Source organism: Calypte anna, chromosome 1 (assembly GCF_003957555.1).
Source record: "Calypte anna isolate BGI_N300 chromosome 1, bCalAnn1_v1.p, whole genome shotgun sequence".
Lineage (NCBI taxonomy): Eukaryota > Metazoa > Chordata > Aves > Apodiformes > Trochilidae > Calypte > Calypte anna.
The window spans coordinates 182,125,151-182,148,512 of record NC_044244.1 but is presented as its reverse complement, the minus strand read 5'-3'; the positions used below and the strand labels follow the sequence as shown (position 1 = coordinate 182,148,512).

The 23,362-nt window shown below is 42.4% G+C and overlaps 1 protein-coding gene across 1 annotated transcript; it reads left to right on the top strand.

Annotated features, from left to right (window-relative positions):
* The first annotated feature begins 13,735 nt into the window (after positions 1–13,735).
* Positions 13,736–22,785, top strand: RAB39A (RAB39A, member RAS oncogene family). The gene is made up of 2 exons (XM_030460017.1): positions 13,736–14,058; positions 22,359–22,785. The coding sequence occupies exons 1-2, from the start codon at positions 13,736–13,738 to the stop codon at positions 22,783–22,785; spliced, it is 750 nt and encodes a 249-aa protein (XP_030315877.1).
* Positions 22,786–23,362: the final 577 nt, after the last annotated feature.

Here is a 23,362-nt window from a genome sequence, read left to right as displayed (position 1 = left end):
ATAGCTTTACATTCTTTTTCCTAAAATTCCTACAGAGACAAAAGCCATTTCATTAAAATTTCCTGCTTGAAGGAACATTAGTTAAATAACAGTCTCAAGTTTCACATAAATTCTTTCTTAGAAAAATAATTACCTTTTCTCAAGAACATTCTAGTTTGTTATAAGTATTTCAAGATTTTTTTTTTAAATATGTCTGATCTTTTATCAATGTTGGAGTTTAGATCTTGGTATTTTTATTCTGAACAGCTCCTAAACACCTTCTTTTAGTGAGGAGAGAGAGGAAAATGTTTTGTAAAAGTAGAATAAAAGTTAAAGAGGTTAGGTGTCAACCAGACCTGTGGAACAGCATTCCACTCTGTTTTAATCTTAGCAAATCTGTCCACTAATGAGTAAGTGACGTAAGCTGCACCTTTACCATAGCATTACCTTAGTTGATCTTTCACCATGTGGGAAGATATTGGAAGACATTTGAACCTACCATTTAATACACATCCCAAGTGAAATTGTTTAGTTGTTGTCATAAATGAACACAGAACACACAATGTTAATTTTTAAGTTTATTTTTTGTCAATATGAGTGTCAGAAATTATTAAACTTCTTCTAGACACTTGCAGAGATCAGTTGCCAGGCTACAAAAATTTTAAGTAACCTCTTAACTTCATGTGCTGAAATGCTTTCTTAAACATTTTTACTGAGAAATGTAAGCAGATGGTTTTAGCTATTCTACTCCTTTTTCTAATACAATTATGATTCCATTAGGGCTAAGATAGAACACAGAATTCTCTTGGTTATATTAATATATATGTAACCTCAGTGAAGTCAATGCTATATTGAAAAATAAATTAATGACAGAGGAATTATTCTTATTGATTTGTTGAGGGAGGGTTTACAAAAATAAAACATTCTCTGAAGAGCTTAGCTTTTTCATCGCAAAGTGTTCTCTACATTTCATAATTTTATCTCATTTTATCTCAGCGTAAGGCAGCAATAAATCCATGAAATTTGCTAATCTTATCAAAAGATATGCAATTTTTAAAGTTGACAGGAATTTTGTTTGGGTTTTTTTCTTATTTTTCCTTGCATTCTTGGCCTTCAGTCGTAGCAACAAGTTAGGTCTTTCCAGTGGAAATACACAGGCAAAGAGTTGGTATCTAAGACTGAATGACCACATAACATAGTACTATGACTGTTATTTTGTCATTTTGTTGAGGTATGATAAATGTAATATCCTATGCAAGAAAATTACTTGTTATTATACCTATATTAGACTATTTACAGGAATCATTTGCATGATTTTATTAAAAAGTCACTATGTTATGAAAACTGTAATTTTTGTCTTGTGTACTGTTTCTTTTGTTTACAATTTTTTTCCTGTCTGATGTTTCTTTGGCTTTCAAATTTTTCAGGAACCTCTCCCCAGCAACCACTTGATGCACCAATATGCCTTAGTCCACCACTCAACCCACTTATTACACCAAACCCTTTGCCACCATTACCCAGCCTACCAAATCAGACACAACATCAGCAGTCACACCATAAGACTTCAGTATTGCAGTGATCACTTCAAAGACACCTTCTGTTTCTACAAGCAGTATCTAGAAATCAATGGTTGTTCAAATCTCTTGGCATGCTAAGGTATGCTCTGCCGTTATCTGCAGTGCATTAATACTGAGTTTAAACCTTTCCAAAGAGTTCTAATTACTTTTCCATCGTGAAGAGACCATTGTGCTTCCTGGAGTTGTAAATGGTGCATGATAGTAGATGATGCATACTCAAGAAACGGAACTTTTAAAATTTGCAGTAGAATAGGTATTTACTTGTATTTGACCCACCTGGAACTGTCAGGCCTTTTCCCATTAACATGCAAGTCAGAAATTTACCAAAAAGAAAGAACAAGGCATTCTGCTGTTTGAAAATCACGAGACAGATTTTTATGAGTTACACTGGAATGAATTCAGAATGACTGTCAAGACTGTACATATACATCTGAAGTCAAACTTTGATCATCACAACAGCTCACACAGAAAAATGAGCTAATTCGAAGGACCAGCTCACTGGGCTTGCCCAGGGACTTTGGCTACCTGTAACTACTAGATGTAGGCAGAGAAAGAAAAAAAAGGTCTCTAAAATGTTTAAGAAAAATGCTTTTACTTGAATGAAATATGAAAACCAGAATCTCCTGGTTTTAAATTAGTCTTCTAATGAAGCTTAACAAGTGATGACCAACATAACCTTGTTTTTATCTGCAGGCCTGGCTTGAAGAGAGCTGGTGGTTGACCTGTACTGCTGAGAGGAGAGCTGTGCATGCTTAGCACTTCCCAGAAAAGAGAGCCTGTGCCCATAAAATGACCTTCAAAGCAGCTGAGTAACTGCCTTCTAAATTGTTTCACGGTTTCATATGAAATTAAAAACATTAATTACGGTGTTTCTGCTAGGGCTGTTAATGTGATGCTGTCATTTGAGGCGACTTCAGACAGTGGGGAGACATCTTAACCACAGCAATTACAAATTATTTGAGAAAAAATAGTGTTTTTTATAAAAATTATCCATCTATTACCCTGCCTATGGGTCTGATCCAGAGAACCACTGAGGATCTAGTCAGGATGAAGGGTTTTCCCATAGGCTTTGGCAAGAAAATGTTGAAGTGCTTTTTCTATCAGAAACTGCCATTGGTCACAAACACACAGACATCTCAGGCACGGCAGAACACACCAGCACAACTTCTCACCAACTTTAATTATCGCTTATGTGTTCACACAAACTCAGCGTGTTCCCTAAGACACAATGGGCTGAATGACACCTGCTTCTAAGGCCTGGCATGGATTTCAGCAGGTAAAACACAGGCATCGCTATTCTGTGGTGGAAGGTTCGTTTTTACAAAGCTCTACTTGATCTCTGCCCCGGATTTATCAGAACTCCAAGTCCAATTCCACACCAAGCTGCTCCGCTCCCACAACGGAAAGTGAGAAATACCCTCACCACCAAGGCAGGCGCCCCCGAGCCTTAAAATGCCACCTGCACCCCCGGCCCGGAGGATGGCAGCAGGGCGGGAGCGCGGGATGGCGGCGGGAGGAGAGCGCGTGCGCATTGCTGCCGAGGCTGCGGCTGGAAAGGGCAGCGGGGAGGGCGGCCGCCTGCGGCTGAGTGGAGCGAAGCGTGGCTGCTGCTCCGGGCTGCCAGGTCGGAGGCGTTGGCACCGCTGCCTGTCTGCCTGCCTGCCTGCCCGGAGATCTTCGAGGCCCACCGTCCTCCGTGCCCCAGGCAGTGGGCAGCCCGGGGCGGTCCTCCTGTCCTTGTTCTTCAGCGCCCCCGGGCGTGCGGAGCGGGCGGCGGTGCAGTGCCCGTGCCTTGGCCCTGCGCTGCAGGAGCGGGAGTGAGGCTGTGCTGCGTTGTGCTGCGTGTGAGGGAGAGGGAAGTAACTTCAGGAGCAAAGCCAGAGGCTGGTGCATGGAAGGAGGAGATTGTGCAAGCTGGTTCGCAGCAAAGCGGCTTGGTGTGCCCGTGCCCCTCTGCGTACTGCCCGGAAGGTTTCCTTCACCGTTTCGTCATTACATGTGTGCAAGGATTGATGGGTTGCTTTTGGGGCAGTACTGCCCATGGTGACTGAAATGCACAAAAGCGTCGCTTGTAGCTGAATGTGCCAAGGTTCGTTTATGCTTAGGAAATTGATAGGTCAGTTTTAAACTTGAAAATTTTATCCAGTGTTTGTTAATACATCCCACACTAATTATTATTACTTATTTATTATCATTACTAAATACTAAAAGAAATCTTTAGCAAGATACTCAAAATTAGATGCCATTATACGTTGTTTAAATAAAGATCGTACTGTGTTGTAAGCATGTATGACCACAGCTGTTAATGTTCTTAGTCACCACTGTGTAATTAAGTTCACCACCGTGGACTTGATCCCAAATTTGCTAGGTGAGAAGTTTAAACAGTTGTCCCAGAGTACCTGAGCTCCTGCTGCCTGCCACACAAGGAGACAGATGCTCATCTTGCCGTCTGTGACTAGTGCATCAAATCCCAGGAAGGAATGTCCATGTCCTTGATGTCTTCGGCTTAGGCTTTGGAGGGCTTGGAAAGGGTGAGGTGAGAAAGGCTTACTGGGTGCAGTCACTCATCTGCAAATGCTGGAGCTTCTGTCTACATTTTGAGAGAAAGTCATGGATTTGCAGATTGCCAAACGTGGTAGCTCAACAGAGGCAAGGCTGCCACAGCTCCACGTTGCCAGATGCAGTCAGTAGTGAGGTGGCCTATTGTATGTATTGCAAATAGGCACACAGATGCTGTATGCTGTCTGTATGTATACACACACGTACACTTATACCCATAGCTGACCACATAAACACGGATGGCACAGAGACAAAACTTGTCCCCTGCTTTGGCAGTTAAAAAGTTTGTTAGTGTGAAATGTGTAAATACATACATTCTAGATCCCTCCAGGACCTAGTCTGTCCAGTGACTGCCCCTGGACCCCTGGCCTTCAATTCAGTTTGCATGAGTGCACACAACATTGACATACATGCATGGTGGATCTCCCCAGTAACTCTCCTCAGATCCCTGGTCTCCCCTTGGCTCATGCATAGAGACATACATGCAGATGAGGCTCTGTTGATGTTTGCCCTCATGGTCACTCCAGTAATAGGACTGATCCTCCTGGTGCCTCCAGGAACCAAATGTCAGACAGCTCTGGTCCTTCCAGTACCCAGCCCAGGCTCACCCACATGGCTTCCAAGCTTCTTACCCTACTCACCAGCTAATCTACCTTCATATCTGCAGGTATGCACACACTGACAGACACACCTGCACAGTGCAGTCTTCTCCAGAAAAGAAGCATCCTCCTTCAATTTAAAAGTACTTTCTCAAATCCTACCTCTTGGGTCAACTTGACAAAACTGAAATGAAGTTATCTTTCATTTACAGCCTTAATTAAGGTCTCAGTGTGCGGTGTGGTATCTCTGATTCAGTGTCCACCACATTTGCCAGTGTTTACTTACTTTCACCTACAGTCTCAGAAGAGAGAATGGCCTACATGGATCTCCATTAAAACAGGTCTCTCATATATTATCTGTAAAAAAAAACAGAAGGGCTTATCACTCTTACTGCCTTTAACATTTGTTTCTCTATAATTTCTTCCAAGGGCTGAATTTGCCAGGAACTATTCCAGAGCAGATCTTACCTCCAAGGATCCATGTTCTGTACCAAATTACATCTTTCCAACCCGGCTGGCACCCAAATGAAGTATATCCTAGGAAAGACCAGCACTTCCTTTTCCTGGTAGTCTCAAGTAGGGAAATTTTACTTTAGTTTATTGCCAACTGCATAGTTTTTAATTACTGGTTCAGAGGTATTGGCAAACAAGATAGAAATTAAATGCCTAGGGAAGAGATCTCAACTTCAATCAAGACACCTCTCCTTCCCCCCCTTTCTAGTCTCCACTCCCCTTGCTTGTGCCAAGCATTATGTGGTACCTTCAGAAAGGCACTGGGCAGAACAGGAGATTAGTGTCTAGCGGTTTCATTACTTGCCATCTCCATGTTTCCTACACTTTTCAAGTGCTCCACTGTGGATTCTTCCTCAGGCTGCAGTCCCCTTTGGGTATTACCTTCTCATTCAGGGATTCCTTCATGGGCTGCATGGGATTTATCTGCTTTTGTGTCTTTTTCTGTGTGTCCCCGCATGTATCCTCACACATCTCCTGCATATCCCTTTGTCTCCCTCCCTGAATCCTTCATGACTGTTGTTAAATATTTTTAGTAAGTATTTTTATTAAGTATTTTTTTATTGCTATATTCTTCTCTGGTTCAATTTTTGGCATCTGATGGGCTGGTGTTGTCTGTTGCCAAGGGAGCTGGAACCACCACTGACTGAAGGGCAGTCCATACCTTCTCCTACACATTACACCCATAGTCCTCCTGCTATGAAACTCTGCCAGTTATGCCAATGTGCCAGTTATTTTTCAGTTTGAAGCAACTCAAGATCCTTCTAGTTAGTGGTCATATTTAGGCGGGAGTATTTTCTGTCTTCAGATTTCCCCAGCCTTTTACTGCCCTCCGGTGGATAGTGCTGCTTGTCAGCTTTGTCGACTGTAGCCCTTTAAGGGACTTCCTTTGCTTCAACACGACATCCTTCAGCATATAAAAAGAAAGAAACACATCCATTAGCATCAATATATTGATTCAAACCAGACATAGCATGTGAGTAGCAGCATCCCAGGATATGAACGTTGAGAATACCTAAAAATCTTTGACTGGTTCCTGAAAAACCATAAAGCTTTTGTTTTGAACCAAAACACATTCTCAGGCATAAAGTCATAAGAGCTGAGAGCAAAGGTGCTCAAGTGGTCTTTAAGAAATCTAAGGACAAATGTTAGCATGAGGGTTTGACTTGGTGATAATAGTTTTCATTTTTATACACAGGCCGCTCAGAAGTTATGCTGAGTTCTGTTTCAATTCAAAGTATGTGTGAGCTGGGATCAGGAGCAGGACTTCACTGGTGAAAGGCTTCTCTGTATTTCTTTCTGAACTAGAAAAATCTGATTTAGAACTGTAATGACCCTGACAGTAACACAGAATTACTAAGAAGGGGTAGTGGAGGGGAGAGATTCCTCATTCCGAGGGGAGAGATTCAGAGAGCTGGTTCTGTAATAGAATGCAAACACTCAGAAAAAAAAACACCCCTGCACACCTCTTCCCCCATCCCTTCACTACACATTACACTCAGTCACTTTGGTGAGGCAATGGGCAGCACAGGAGGATGGACTCAGTGGCTGTTCCTCCATCAGCAGCAGTCCCTTTAGAGTCCTGACTTGCAGGACCTGCTCAGGCTGCTGCATAGCTCTGAACCCTGCTCAGGCACGGTCTTCTCTTTCCCTCTCCTCTGGCCTAGTTGTTTTTTATTTTGTGCTGGCACTTTCAACCCTTTTTAAGTAAATCAGAAGTGCTATAAACTCATCTGATGTGCTCAGAGGCACCACCAACTTGTCTGATGTGCTCAGTTGTGTCCTGTGGTGGATCTGCTGGAGCCAGCTGGAATTGGCTGTGTCTGCCACAGCTGTGACCTTTCCACAGAGATCACCTGCAGCCCCCCTCAAAAAAGGTGCAGAGCAGCTTTTTTGCATGTCACTTTTTGTCACTTTTTTTGCATGAAAGTTGACTACACTGTGCATCCAGTGGTCACGGGGAGACTTGGTGGTGTGGAGCTGTACACAGAGATACATAGTATGATATAGTAGTAGTGTGTAGATATGTATGTAGATATGTATGTAGGTAGTGTGATACATAGTAGTGATATATAGTGTGCCTGGAAGGATGATTATGGCAAGTGGATAATGATTCCTGTTCTGCAAACATTTACATGACACGCAGATCACAGTTTCAGCCCCACCAGTCTTGTTTAGACTATACTGCTATACCAGTAGCCCTAGAGGAACAGGTTCCTCATTCTGACTGGTGGATGTGCAGGTTCTGAGGATGACAGCTTAGCTTCTCTGTGTTGCAGTTCTTGGGCTTCAGCTTCCATGTGTTATCAGATGACCGTGTGTGATGACTGTCTCTAAGGGCTATCTTCTTAACTATTTAGCTTTTCTGTTAGCTCATTGATATAAGCTGGTAAGGGCTCTGATAATCACATGGTCTGAGGCTCAACCTCTTTGGCATCCTCCATCCCTGAAGCTAATGAATACTTGCCACCCTAATTTCTATAACCCTCCAGTCTCCCACCTGAGTAATTCGCAAGAAAATAAACACTACCTGTGTTACCAGTTTATACTGGATTAATCGAGTCAGTTTAAGCTTGGCAAATATAATCACTGCTCAAACTCAATGGCACTTACCATACACAGAAGTTCCTAAATTCTTAATTTAATTTTTGCAAACAGTGCCCATCCTAAATTATCTCAGCAGTTAAATCTATGTATAAGTGTCTTCTCTGTCCTTTGTGAGACCTGCAACAGTATACAGCATGAGAAGGGTTGCAGGCACTAGATAGGACACAGACAGTGGGAAGGTGATTGGAAATAATATAATACTCCTCTTGAAAAACTGTCAGAGAATGCATCTGGAGCAAAAGTGGGAATCTGGGAAAAACAGATGACCACAGCACTGAGCAATGAACTGTAAGATTCCTTCCATGATGCACTGCTAGCAGAAAAAGGTACCTGTGATCAACACACCTAATGGGTCCATAGCACAAAGCTCAGACAAAGAGCATTCTTTGTTAGCAGAAATCTATATTGTTTCATGCACCAGCATTTCCCAGATGTAGCATTTCCCAGACAGATGTAGGACATGGACTTCACCAGAGCAAAGAATGCTCAGAATCCTAGGAGTCACTCCAAATGACAACTGGCAAAGTTGATCAATGCACATGACTGACAAATGACAAAAAGAAAGAAATTACAACAAATATTTCACTTATTTTATACACTAGAATAAATTCCCACTTTGTGTTTGGTTCTTAATCTCACCTAAAGGCAATCTTAATCCCAGCTAAAGACAGATTATACTTATGCAGTTTAGGCAATAACTCTGAAATGTCAATCTGTATCAATTCAGTAATTCAGTGGAGCAGGTTGCATGTTGCTGTATTTTCCTGTATTTTTCCAAACATAGTATTACTAGTATTTTGAGGGAGGAGGTAGCTGGCAAAGAGGAGTGTAGGTCATACAGAGGTTGTTTACCTGCATGGAACAGGGATGACTAAACAGTTGGTGAGATGTGAGTATAAAAATATTTAATGGTTCTAAAACATTTGTTAAGTAAATATTCAGTCCTTGGGTTTTAATATTCTGAAAAGTTATGATGTTTAGTTCTCAGGCTTGTCTTTGAAGTTAAGTTGTAGGTCCTCCTGGAAGATCAGGTCCAAGGTGTTAGGAGTTTTCCTTGTCCCAGATGGGTGTTTCTGTTTTTCATTGACTGCCTCTCTGAGTTTATTCAGCACTTGCATCATCTCCACAGAACCTTTTAAATGCCTCGTTATAATGGCTCTGCTGTGCAGCTTTTTATTATTATTATTATTCAGTATTTATATTGATGTTCTACCATAGACATACCTATCACAACACCATAAGGACCACTTTCATCAAAGACATCTTCTAAGAGGTCAGAGAGTACCTTTAAATGAAAAATCACATTACCACACAGAGACTTAAGACACTATAAAAACACCCTCACCAACCATATATTTGTTGAAATCTATACAAGAAACTATTAATAATACCATAAACTGAAAGAAACTTATGCCTCCTACCATGTTTTCACAGAATATTCCTTTTTCCTTCACCTGTGAAGAGCTCCAGGTATTCCGGACACAGAATCAAACCTGGACTTCCAACAGCAGATAACAAATGGAATAGGATCATGCTCATCAATAAACACAAAACTTTCCAACATATTTCCCTTTACTTAGTTTTTTTTCACCATCTATCCAGATGCACTTAATGGCTATCTCATCATTTCTCACCACTGTAAAACTGGCATAGTGAGATAAGCCCAGACATAACATGGAGCTGTTAATCACAGGGAGCTCAGAGGTGAATCCTGGCACCTGGGTGTGACATCAAGAAGTTAAACTTGTGTAGCAGGAACATCCCATTGCTCCTTTTGGTACTGGTGAGGATTTTTGTAGACCGTAGGGTTAGCAGGCCTGGTGTCCTGCACATTTCCTGTCCTACCAAATCATCTTTGGTGTCTGAGGAGATAGGAGCACTCTCAGAAATTTGCAAAAGAGAGGGATTACACCAAGAATGGTGTTAAAATCTCAGCCTGAACATGCCTCTCTTGCGTACCTCTCAGACAGCAGTGAGCTAATTAACCTCAGCAAGAGTTGGAGTGACTCCCTCAACATCACAGAAGGAAGCCTGAAACCCATGAAGCACTAGGAACTACAAAAAGAAGGGCAGTGGATTTGTTCTCATACTGCTTATGGGGTTTTGGGGCAGACTGATCATTTCACCATAATGCTGTTCTGCTACTCAGATACAGAGATTTACACAGATACATCAAAAAAGTCTATGGAAGGAACATTACTAGAATGTTGTGGTTTAAGAAATGTCCTTCCAGCCATCAGGTGAAATTTACCTGGCTTGATGACATCTTAGAGGAAGGAGAGTCATTACTAATTAGTAGGGAATATCTCGAAGGAGAGTTATTACTAATTAGTAGGGAATATCTCACCTCCCATACCTATAAAAAAAACCAAACAAAAAACCCCATACTTTTCTCTGTGGTAAAGTAAGCAGCTGTATCAGCCTCCAGACCAACAGCCTAGGTGATTAAAAAAGGCATGGATGGCATTTTGGTTCCAGGTTAGTCCCTTAATTCTCTTAGGTTCTTGGGTGGCAGCAGAAAGCATCCTTTCTCAGATTCACTGGGGTTGAGAATCAAAACACTTTCATCTGTGTTTCTCTAAACTTCCATGTAATCCCACCAACACATTCTTAAGGACCACTGCGTTCTGTGTAATCCCTGGTTGCTTACCCACTTACCAAAGACTGAGAGTAATCCATGCCAAGTCAAAAATATGAAAAGAAATTAAGAATTTTTATAGTGCAAGGTCCTGGATGTATGGTTTAGTGCAGTCATCTAGCTAATAATGCAGTAGATTTGGAGGTTTTGGTTTCTTTGGGTTTATTTCCTAGAATTGAGGTGTGATTCACCCTTCCTGGGAAGAGGAGATTCAAGCTGCCAATACCCAAGTGGTGGAAACTGTTTGAGGGATGATTAGGTTCATGTCACTGCTCTAATGTCTCTATTTTAACCTTCCCAGCTCCGTGAAGCAAACACATTTTTGATCACTTCTTCTGACTGCTGGTCAGAGATCTTTGTGATGGACTGCGTTCTGTCAGGGCCTCTATACTCACTAGTAAGCAACAAAAGCTGATTGACTTAGAGGTAAAATTCACCCACCTTGTACTCTAAAGATTAAATATGACAAATGCAGGTTCCTTGGGCAGCATTTAACATATGATACTCAAAAAGTCCCAAATGAATATATAAGGTTGTGCTTTGAATATACGTGAATAATGCTATTTTTCTACAATGACATCCTTAGCTATACAGACCAGACTCTGGAAGCCTGAAAACAGCTCAAACATATTTAGTTCAACTGTAAATGCCCGAGGCAAATTGACCTTGCTCACCTGTTAGAATGATATCATAGAACCACATTCAGGATGGAGGGGACTAGATGATCATCTAGTTCCAACTCCCTCTGCCCCCTGCATGGGCAGGGACACCTGAGCTGTGTAACTTATTAGTGTGAGGTTCTCCCACCCTGGATGTGCAGAGGACAGCAATCTGCTGTGCACCTAAATCTGGACAGCACATACTTCAGGCTCTGAAGACCTGTTAGTATTAGCCATAATGATCCATGCAGGATCCAACTATTATATGAAGAACAAAGTCCACTACAAATTTTGCCCTCCTCACATTTAGCAAGTATCAGAGCTACTGATACCACCTACCACACATTTGTGTTTCACCTGAAAATACTTCTTGTATCCAAGTGCCACTTTTTTCAAAACGCATAGAAAATATCCTGTAAAGATCCCATGTAAAACTGAAAGAACTGGACTGATTTACCTCTCTAAAGGTCCATTTATCTGAGTTAAAGTTTTATTTTAATTGTTTCTCAAATGAGGAAGTACACGTTATGTTCAAATTATTTTTTTAAATAATAGGCAATGAAAGTAAAGGGGAGAAATGTGCAGGGTTCTGGAGGAAGCACACCAATAGACATCCACAAACACACAATAATGAAGTCCTGCAGACTGACTGGGCAGTCCAAAAGGTCACCAGAGTGTCCAGGTTCTTGGAGCTGGCAGCATCCTGCAGCTTCACCTCAGCATGCACAGCCAGATAAATCCCTCTGGAAACTCTAGCTACGCCATTTATAGAGTCTGGACTGCCAGACCAAGTCTCTACTGGAAGCTTCTGAGGTTGCCTTGCTGACTCTCCTAGGGCCAGCCACCCTTGCACATCTCAGCAATGTTCGTTTGGGGGCTGAAGGATGTGATCTCCAGAGCACTGCATGTAACTCCCTCTTCTGACTTCACTCTGCCCTTGGTCAGGGGAAGGGACAAGGTGGGCCTGGTCTCAGCCATCCATGCTGTGGAGCAGCAAGATCTACCTAAGCCTAAGTGAGAAAACAGTCTAATGCTGGTCACTACATAACACGTAGAGGTAACAAAACCAGACTCAAGCAATGAGAATACTAATCATAACAAATTGCCCCACAGAGATACAAATGAAATGTGGTTTCAGCTATGTCCTTAACAAGCCACAGGCAGTTACGGTTTCCAGCTGCATCTGTGCCTGACATTAACAGAGGAAAACAGGAGACTGTGTGGAAAATAATGTTGCCCATCTCCTCTTCCAGTCCTTTTCACCATCTAAAGTCCCATTCATATGAGCATCCACTTGATGCTGACTTTCTGCCAGCAGCAACACCCAGCGAGTACTCTACTCAGCTCTCAGGCTCTCTGCTACTGGTTCCCTCAACCCAGCCCAATGAGAAGAAGAGCTGCTGCAGTTCTGTTTGCCAGAACTCCTAAGATTTCTGCTCATTTGGTTCTAACGCCCTTACCAGCTATCTGAGACCTGTAAGTGTTTGTTTTGTGGTTCTGGGAATTTAAAAGAAACCTGAGGAACCTATTGCTCAGCAGATTTATCATAACACGATACTTAGCTGAAGATCCCAGGAGGGACAGAGCAGGCACCTCTACTGACAGAATTGTTCTATTACTGTAACTAAAGGTACTTTCACAAAGGCCCAATATGTGCAGATTGTTCCACTGGGAAATGAAGAGTGTATGTCCCTGTCACTTCCAGTATTATGCCTTTTCTCAAGGCACTTGGCATGGTTCTCTCTGCCAACATCTAGATCTCTAACCCCCTCATTTCCCTTTCACCACAGCCCAGCTTTACCATTTGGCGATTGTTCCTCTACTTGCTGGTCTGTCTCTCTTGCAGCTCGCCCGCCTCTGGCCAGCCCCTGCCCAGTTCTCACCCCACCAGGCAGCTTCCTTCCAGCTCCCTAACGCTTTTCCACCTGCTGATCCGGCTCCACCGCTCTTTTCCCGCTATTTCCTTTCTGCTCCCACTTTGCTCGGCAACTCTCAAGCTTTAAAAGTACGGTTCTTTTTCACCTGATTTTCCAGGCCGGCCTGGTCCTCCCTCCCCCAGCATCCCCCTTCTCCTGGCCCACCCCTCCACTTGTTGCCCAGGGGCGGAGCGGCTGGAGCACAGGCTGAAGCCGCGGCCACCGGTCCCCTCGGCGGAGCCGCCCTGGTGCGGGGAGAGCGGGGAGCGGGGCCGCGCTGCCCGCCCTTCCCGCCGTGGGGGAGGGCCCGTCTCGCCCCGCACATGACGCCAGGGTGGGAGGCCCCGGTCACACCACCGCAGCGCGGGCGGGAGCGGCGGCCCCAGCGCACACCCCGCGAAGGGAGGGCCGGGGACGGCCGGGAACCGCGGCCGCAGGCGAGAGGGGCCGGCGCGGTGCTGAAGGGACAGCGCCCGTGAGCTCCGCCCGCCCCGCCCCACCCCACCCGGGCAGCCAACCTGAGCCCGGAGCCGCGTCCCCGGGTGCAAGGCGAGGGGACCCGGCCTCCGCCCGCCTCTCCGCCCGCCCGCCCGCTGCAGCGCGGCCCGCACGGGGACGCCCCCGTCCCGCACCCGCGGGAGCGGTTCCCCGGAACCCGCACAGTCCCCGCCGCCGGTCTCCCGCTGCGCCGATGCCGGGCGTTGGGGCGATCGGGGCGCGGTGCAGGCACCGGCCACGCAGGAGCCCCAAGAAGAGCCCCAAGGCGGAGCCGGGCCAGGCCGGGGCCGCCATGGACGCGGCGATTTGGATCTACCAGTTTCGGCTGATCGTGCTGGGTGACTCCACCGTGGGCAAGTCCTGCCTCTTGCACCGCTTCACCGAGGGCCGCTTCCCGGGGCCGCTGCACTCCGACCCCACCGTGGGGGTGGACTTCTTCTCCCGGCTGGTGGAGATCGAGCCCGGCAAGAGGGTGAAGCTGCAGCTCTGGGACACGGCGGGGCAGGAGCGGTTCAGGTAGAGATCCGGGATCTTCCCCCCCAGCCCTGCCCCCCCAGCCTGCAGTCCCCCGGGCACACCCTGCCCCGCAGCCCCGAGCCCCGCCACCCCCTCGGCATCGTGTCCTCATGGTCCGATACATCTCCTGCTCGAAGGACTTTGCTTTGCACCTCAGCATGTCTCACTCTGCACTCACCTGGATGCTGTGCCCCAAACAGCCCTCCACCCCACTGCGATCCAGCCTCACCACCACATTTCCTGCCGCTGTCCCCCAGCCCCCTGGCCCGCCTCACTGCCCGCTCTTTCCCTTCGCACCCACCAGGGAACAGCTGTCCTTCCCCTCGCAGCCCGCACTAGGTGGTAACAAGTGTCCTTGTCCTGTTTCTCTTTCCCTCCCCCATCCTTGTCTTGCAGTCCTGGACCCAAGGTAGGAATCCCTCCTCTGCATTTTTTTTTTCTTCTTTGCAGCAGGAGGCCCCTGCTTCACTTTGCAATTTTTTATTTTGCCATCACCTCCAAACTCATCCTCTGCTGCAGTATTTCCCTCTGCTATAACTCTCCCTCCCACGCAGTCTGAGAGACCAGGCCACCACCCTGCTCTTCCTCCTTCAAGCACAGCAGCACTGCGACTACCAGTGGAGGAGCAGTGTGGAAGGCACTGGGTAGCCACCTACAGTCATTTACTTAGACATTTATTGGTGTCCTATCTGCCTTCTGCACCTGTTTGGCACTGGTGGTTGCCAGGAGCCTTCCCTAATACTGCTGTCATTTATAGTGTAGCTAAACTAACTCAAAGGTTGCACTGAGTATAAAACTCTCTCCTTTCTGCTCAACTTCTACAAACACATAGCAAAACTACCCACTTTTCCTGCCCCAAAAGAGTCACGGTCATTCCCCAACACACAACCTGATACCATCATTCATGTACTCTTGCAACTCTGTTGTATTTGTAGTGCTTGCCACCTCAAGGAAATTGTGTATGGATTTTAGTTTGCATTTGGGGTTCTGTACATATGAACTCAGGTGGGAGGGTAATGGGTAGCCCAGCTAGTTGTTGCAATATGTAGTACCCCACCCATACACTTGTTACTGGGATGCTAGCAATCGGGTCGAAATGGGTCTCTTCACTGGCCAGAATTGATTCTTTTATTTTTCCTGTCTCCCCCTGCAACAATTGTGCAGATTCTCACACTGACCTGAAGAGATGGGATTTCACTGACATACTAGGGGACACCAACCCTTTTTTTGGGTTTTTTTTTTCATTAACAAGCATTAGAGTGAAACAACAAAAAACTTTTATGGGCTTGCACGTGTCACACCTGTATATGTATTTGTGCAGGAAGACCTCTAAAGGGTTAGCAAAGCTATTAGCTGTGGCAATGGCAAGCTGTTAGCATTTTTCATCCTTGTGCTTTCCAGCAAAGAATGTAGAAGATTTGTAAACAAGTGACTGAGTTTATAATCTCTGTGTTTTGAATTTGCTGACAAATTAGCCCAGTTAGCCAATGACAAGGCACTTGACTGAAAGGAATGCAAATGCAGAGTTACACATAAATTTGAAATGAAATTATAGCCATCCTTTAATTCAGGAATACTCAGGGGTTATATAGTGATGAGTCATGCAGTCAGTGGTTTTAAATTTACCATTAGTATACATCTGTGTTTTTTCTAATACCCAGAAGGTATTAGAAAACTGAAGAAAGTACTTTTAAACATCTGTGTCTGTTTTTCTGCTAAGAGTTCCTTGTCAGTTCGTGTACCAAATATCATAGTATTTGTTATGTAGGTTGTTTTGCACTTACTCAATTACATCATAAATATTTTATTAAATTATGCATCTTGGAATAAAATCTTCTGCATTCTGTTCACTTCTGATGGAGAAGACTACAGATCATAAGTAAAGATGGTCTCGGGGAAGAATTAGTTACTGCAAGAAGTAATCTAATTTTGTGGAACTCCAAACAGTTTGCAGTTCTGATTACCAGTTCTGCTCTGGTTCACTTGCAGTGGGACTGTAGAAGAGGTAAAACCCAGCTTTAAAGCTCCCTGGGGAGTTCCCTGTGTGCAGGGCAAGCTACTGGCTGCAAACTAACCCTTTCCTTTAGGTCCCAGGCATTAGGGATATTCCCAGGGGAAAAGTAAGGTGTGATACACCTGCCATCACATTCTTTTGAAAGAGAGCACTTACTTTCTTGGAGAAATCATTTTGGAAATTTTTTGCGTGTGTCTAGCTCATTGATGTAGATGTTCACTGATGATCTGGCTTTCATGCGGGGTCTTAGAAATCATTTTTAGCATGCACAGTTTGCTTTACTTCTCAAATAAAATCATTCCCACCACTTCCACAAGCTGGAAACACTGGTGCCAGACAGTTCTCTTACCTTGAGCTCAGGCAGGGCAGTTACTGGCTGTATTTACTTAGACATCAGTATGGCACCACTAACTAGAATCTCCCATTGTGCAAGGTGCCTTATGGACAACAGCAACATTATCAGTAACTTTGAACACTTGAGTAGAACAAGAACCAACAGACTTGGTGATTGCAGGCTCAGGTCCATAATGCAGACTAATGTGAATGAGATCCACACCCTAGGTTTCTTTCCATTTTGAGATTAGTTGTCAGTTACAGTAATCTACTCTTTTGGCTGTGTTTCACATCATCTACTTTGCTGTAAATTTTTAGTTTATTTAATTTTCCTGTATTTTAATCCCACAGTATATCTAAATCATGGAACTTCCAGGCTACAAGTGTCTGGTAGTGGTGCTAAGACAGAGTTCATTACAGTAATCCCCAAAATATTGTGGGGATACCTCAATTGTATTAACCCACTTTCTAGTAGACTATGATATTAGAGACATTCTGTTTCTAACTCATGTCTTGAAAATAAAACACTATCATTGTTTTTCATTTTGAGTCAGCAATATGTATTTTCAAAATTAATACCATTACAATGTGATCTTTGGTCATAGTATAAAAATAGGTCTTCAAAATTAGATAAAGTTTTGACTGAAAGTTTAGCTCATCTGGTAAAGATCACCCTAAAGCCATAGTCTGATGTGATTAATACATCTTCTAACTCATTTTCAGAAACAGTTGTTCAGTGGCCATCATCTTACTAAGGCTTTTCCTGAGAGAATTAATCAGGGTATTACATCTTTAACCTAACTTTTAGATTAAGCCAGTATTATTTAGAAAAGCCAGTATTTTCCCCTTCCATAAAGCTAGCTTAGGTAGAATTAATAAGCAAAGCCAACAGGTATTCTACATGGGAAGTCATAATTTCAAAAAGAATTTAGGATCTGCATTTAACAAATATTCCCAATTAAAACTAGAGACTTCAAACTTCTTTGGACAAATATTCTAATGTATCATTATTACATCACAACAAGTAACTTCCTGAGGAACAGTCTCACCTACAGCAATTTGAAGTGCAGAACCATCTAAGGGAATCTTGCAGCATTCAGTATCAAAGTGCTCTGGTTCCTGTCTAATACTTAGTGCACTCCTACCTTTTTAGCATGCTCTCATAGGGAGAAACTGATTTTTTTCCAACCCATCATCTGTATTTACCTTTCATTTATTACAAATGCCAAGCACTATATGAAATGAGAAAAAATATTATTCATACAGATGTTCTTGCTGAGAATAAAAGCCTAGGATGGGCTTGGGGATGCTAGGACAATCCATATTTAACAACAGCATAGAGAAAGAGCTTTTTAGTCTCTATGTTATTTATGTGGAGTCGGGAGAAAATACAAATTTTAACAATATTTAGACTAATTTTTGTAACTTAAGAAAGGTGGCATGATGGTTCACATCTTTAGTGTGGAGTGACTGGAGGCTGTAGCACACTCATCATCGTGATGGCTGGCGTGACAGGTGTACTCCAGGTGTACTCCAGGTGTACTCCAGGCTGAAAGAGGAGGAGCTGCACAGCCACCTAGACCACTGTGATCAAAAGGTGACAGTCACCTCTGTTAAGTGGGAGGGTTTCTCCATTCCATTTGGTGTAGCCATAGGAGGCAGGCAAACTCCCCCCTGAAATACCAGTTTGCAGCTTGAACAAAGGCCAAGGCAGGCACATTGGTTTGGGCAGCTCAATTAGCTGTCACCTTGAGAAGGGTTCAGCATCTTCTGTGAAGAAGAGGCTGAGAGAGGAGGCAGCAAGAAAGGACTGGGTACAAAGGAATAGCAGAAAAGATGATTTAGGCAGAGGTAAAACACATGGATAAAGACAGATGCAGGTATGGATTTAGGAGTTCAGTCCCACTTCATTCAAAGTCACAGGCAGATTTTCCAGAGTCTAAATCTGAGTTAAATCCTGTTTCCCACCTCCAACCAACACTTCCTCCAAACCATTTTCTGGAAGAAGATGACAGGCTTCATGGCTCTCTCCCCAGTTTTAGGAGAAAAGCCACACTTTTTCACCCTAATTCCACCCTGTCCCTAACTTAAGTGCCTCTACTACAAGAAGTAATTCACTCTCCCTCCTTCCCCACAGAAAATTAATCTTGGTGCACACATTGGTAACACATTTCCTCCATTATGGTAATTTGATGTTAGCTGAACTAGAGTTTACATAGGAAGCCATCATTTCGACAAGAAGTTAGCATCTGCATGGGTATAACTTGAGAAATGCAAAACTAAACATCCTTTATGAGTAAGTTGGACTACATCAATCCTGACCTGTCACCAGTTTCTTATTCTGACTTGAAAAATTTGTGGGACCCTAGGTTTTGTTCCTTCTCTTCAAAAAGTGACAATAATGGAGTTAAACATTTCATTTTGTGTTTAGAGTCTTATCTTGCAGCAGTTACTGAAGAATGTATAATCATGTAAGTGGATTCCCTCCTTGGGAAAGGCCAGTCTGATTTTGTGTATGATCTGTACTCTGGCATGTTGCCTGACAAAGTCCTTGAATTATTCTGAGTATTCTGCTAGCCTGTACTTTCAACTTGAGGAACTTCTGGACCCTGATGCAATTTGTTTACTAAACCTCTTCCTGTCTCTTGTTCAGTCCTCATCAGTGTTCCATGGAATACAGATAAACTCTTTGCATTCATAACATCCTTCCCAAGGAGATTCACAATCTATTGCTTTGCATAAGGAGCCTTTTACTGTCAGTCCTCCTCTTTTGTTAGCTACCAGGCACTCTCATCATCAGATCTTTCACTGAAGATCTATGCAGTACATGGACACGGTCTGTAAAGTCTATAAGCTGTGTGTGCCTTCTGAGCAAAACCCCTCAGGTGGCCTCTGTACCACGGGCTCTGTGAACACACGTAGTTCACAAGTAGTGCACAAGGAGTCCATGTGGAATACAGGTACCTCCACTGCGCTAAAAGAAAGTCCACCTGTATTTTGTAAGGAGCCTGAACACCATCTCTGGGTGTTGGATGCTCTTGGGAAGCCCTCCCAAGCAGCACTGCTCTGAACACTCCCCTGGAGCAATGGTTTGTTTGCAACTGGGATCTGAGCTAAGAAGGAAGGCAGGGCTGTCCCCACACACATCCTGCCCAGGATGTTTGGGGCCCTGGAGAGCTTCTTCAGGAACCGTGGTGAGATGCACAGCAGAGTGGAGCACAGCTTTAAATGTTGGTGATGTTATTCTGCCTAAGGCTAACTGAAGGGACTTGCAAGGCCTGGAATCTTTAGCAATAAAATTAATAGGCAAAAAATGCCCTTGCACTTAGTTTTATATATTAAAAAAAAAAAAAAAAAAAAAAAAAAAAAAGACTTTCCAGACCATCTAAGCCAATGCTCTTTTTCCTCTTTTCATTATTTCTAGGTGTGGTACAGGGCATAAGTGACCAGAAGTACATCCACTTCACACAGTTCATTTTCCAAATAACTCTAAGCTGTGTATTAAAAATACACATCTTATACTTAATCTACTCTGACTGTCCTGTCTAAGTCAAATCTTTTGCATCTGTAAGTTGTTTCAGATACAGTTAAACAGCATACCATGTTCACAAGCCCAGTCATTTTTCCAAGTTTGATGGCCTAAGCTTTCTGCTTCAAATTTTTGTCTTATTTGTCAGGAATACTTTCAAAATGTAACTGCAAATAGTAACTCACTTTAATAGTAAAACTATTCAAATACTTACAGACCAAATATTAAGAAATGTTACTCTTTTCTCTGGTGTCAGATACTCACATGCCATGATATTTATCATATGTATGTTTAAAACTTTTTCTGTTACTTTTTTCTTTTCTATTTTCTTTTCTTGTTTTGACTTTCCTAAAGCCTCTCCAGTATATCAGCCCTTTTTTGGTAATGAGCAAACTATTTTTCAATTACACATACCAAAAATAAAGAAAAAATTACTGTCTTCATCTTCATGATATACAGCCAAAAGTTACAGATGCTTTTTTAGGGGGCTTGGACTAGATAATCTTTCAAGGTCCCTTCCAACCCCTAGGTTTCTGTTATTCTGTGACATTCTGTCATTCTGTGATCTCTGTTACAGGCAATACCTACACACAATTAAATATAATGGCTTAGATCACCTACTAGTGTAAATTAGCAGATCTCTGCAGAACTGAGTTAAAACAAGTGAGAGTACTGACTGCTGCATAAAAGCAGAAAGAGGGCTGGTTTTCAGCACTCCACAGATACAGGATATAACATCATTTGGTATAGAAATGGTTGGCAAATGATGCACTGCATTTGCAATACTAACCTACTTTCTTCCCTGGATGATGCATTTCTTTGGCATAACTTTTCAATACACTTTAAAAAATGAAAATAGCTTCCACTTCTTCAATTTGAATCCCATTTTTGTCACCCAGTTCCACTCTTTCTAGGACCACTCGAATTATTTTAATGTAATCATTTGGGTTTATAATTGCTCTACAGCAAAAAAACAAAAGCTTAAAAACCCTGGAACAGATCTTTATAGCACCTTTATTTAATACTTCACAAAATGTGACACTTCTCATTTATGGTTTTAAATAATTTTACAAAACCATGTGTCATTTTTCATATCCAGGCTACTTGAATTAATCTGATAGTAAGATCCTGTTGCCTACACAGTCAAACTGTTTGGAGAGACACACAGAGACTCTGTTGCTGGGAATGTAGAAAAGATCTTTCTAAACATTAGGACAAACAATCCCTCCCTATTATCTAAATACAGCCATTTCAGATGCCATTCGTTCTGACTAAATTAATTTAGATATGGCAAGAAACCTAAGCCTTATCTTGCTGTGCACTTACCTATCTGGATACGAACACAGCCACTGCTTATACATCTGTGTTCAAATGTTAGAAAACACTACATGAAATGTGATTAAATAATAATCAAAGGGAGATACTGGTATAGAAAGATAGGTTACTGTGTACAGTTCATCCTGATTCTGAAAGTTCTGAAGCTCTTCTGATTGTCTGCGTAATCATAAGATAAAATGGAATTAATTCTTGGCTAAATTATAATTTCAAATAATTACCAATACAGATAGTGCATCTCATTTCAGCTGGAGAGCACTATATCTACACTAGCTAAATATTTATGCTAGCAGTGAGTACTTGCATCCACTCCTCTGTAGGCTGTCAGTTCCTTTAAAATATCTCTGTTACCTTCTCTATCCTCCCTTATTACTCATGATAAAAGACTTAAAATCATTTCTCAGTCCCAGTATCTTTCTCTCTCTACATCCTAACAATCATTTTTTCTTCTTCTTGAGGGTGTTAAAAATATTTGCAGTCAGAGGAAGAGTTTCCTTCTTCCAAAGTTCCTTCCAGAGAATGCTCTGGTACATAGAAGACTCAAAAGCAGAAAATAACTGTTGCCAGTCTTGGAATTCTAATGCCAAAAAAGAGTTAAATGCAATTATGGAGAGCTCCTGAGCCTCTGTGTGAGAGAGAATCTGTATACAGATGTGTTCCTGGCCAGTGCTGTCACAAGTGTGTGTTTGTCCAGATCAGTTACTTTTGGTTAGTTTCATTGAGACTTACCAAGTATTAATATAATACCACGTATAATACCAAGTATTTCACAGATAACTAGATAGATATTATTCTGTAAAGATGTGCCACATTTAGCTAATAAAAAGTACTTTAGAGAATAATTCAGCATTCAAAATTCAAACTGGAGATAATGGCTTCAAGGTTGTTTAGAAAGTGAATTTTGAATGTGAGAAAAAAACTTAAAAGGAACATTTTTGTGTTAAAAAATGATAAATTGCAATTAGTTTTTAAAAAGCGAAGACATTTCATAAAACTTACAGTAGATAAAAGCACATTGCCACATGGAAAAGTAATTTATTCGGGGAAATGCATTTTAATTTTCCTTTCTCTCTTCTTTTTCCTTCCCAGATCAATAACACGCTCTTATTACCGCAATTCTGTGGGTGGCTTACTTGTGTTTGACATCACAAATCGACGATCCTTTGAACACGTGGAAGACTGGCTAGAGGAAGCAAAAATGCACGTGCAGCCCTTTCAGATTGTGTTCCTGTTGGTAGGACATAAATGTGACTTAGTGTCACAGCGTGAGGTTACAAGAGAAGAAGCTGAAAAACTGGCAGCTGACTGTGGTATGAGATATATAGAAACTTCAGCAAAAGATGCTACGAATGTTGAAGAGTCCTTTACAATTCTTACCCGAGACATCTATGAACTTGTCAAAAAAGGAGAAATCTCAATACAAGATGGATGGGAAGGTGTCAAGAGTGGGTTTGTTCCAAATGTTGTACATTCATCAGAAGAAGCTGTAAAGCCCAGAAGAAAGTGTGTCTGCTGAATTCAGAGCATGCCAAAGAGCACATCATGTGTTCAGAAGATGATGCCAACCTAAATAACAGAATAATAATTCTGAAACAGTATTAGATCATGACATAACTGAATCATAGAACAGTAATTTGGTTTTTTTTTTTGTCCTTCTGTCTAGGTCATAGCTTCATAACACTAAGTGCTTTTTTTTTCTTTTCAGAGTGAAATAATTTTGTGTGGTCTTCAGGAAAAGAAATTAAAAATTGCTAAAGGAAAAACTAATCCTATAGCAAGACACAGAGAAAGTGCAATAATAATTGTGACAATATCCTCTCTTAGGCTTTGTATTTTGAATACTGCTTAAAATCAAGGCTTGCTAGGTGAGGATCAGATGAGCTCACTACTTTTGTTCATCCTGCCTTAGTTTTGGACAAGAAAATGTAAATTATACTTTTTTAATGTGATTCTTTTCTCAAGTGCAGAGTTGCTAATCACCATGAAAGTTTAGAATATTGTAGAATTTCATAATAAAGCTAACTGTACAGAAGGCAAGCTGAAAGATTGCTCTAATAGCAAACATTTTTGATATGCCTATGAACACAAGCCTT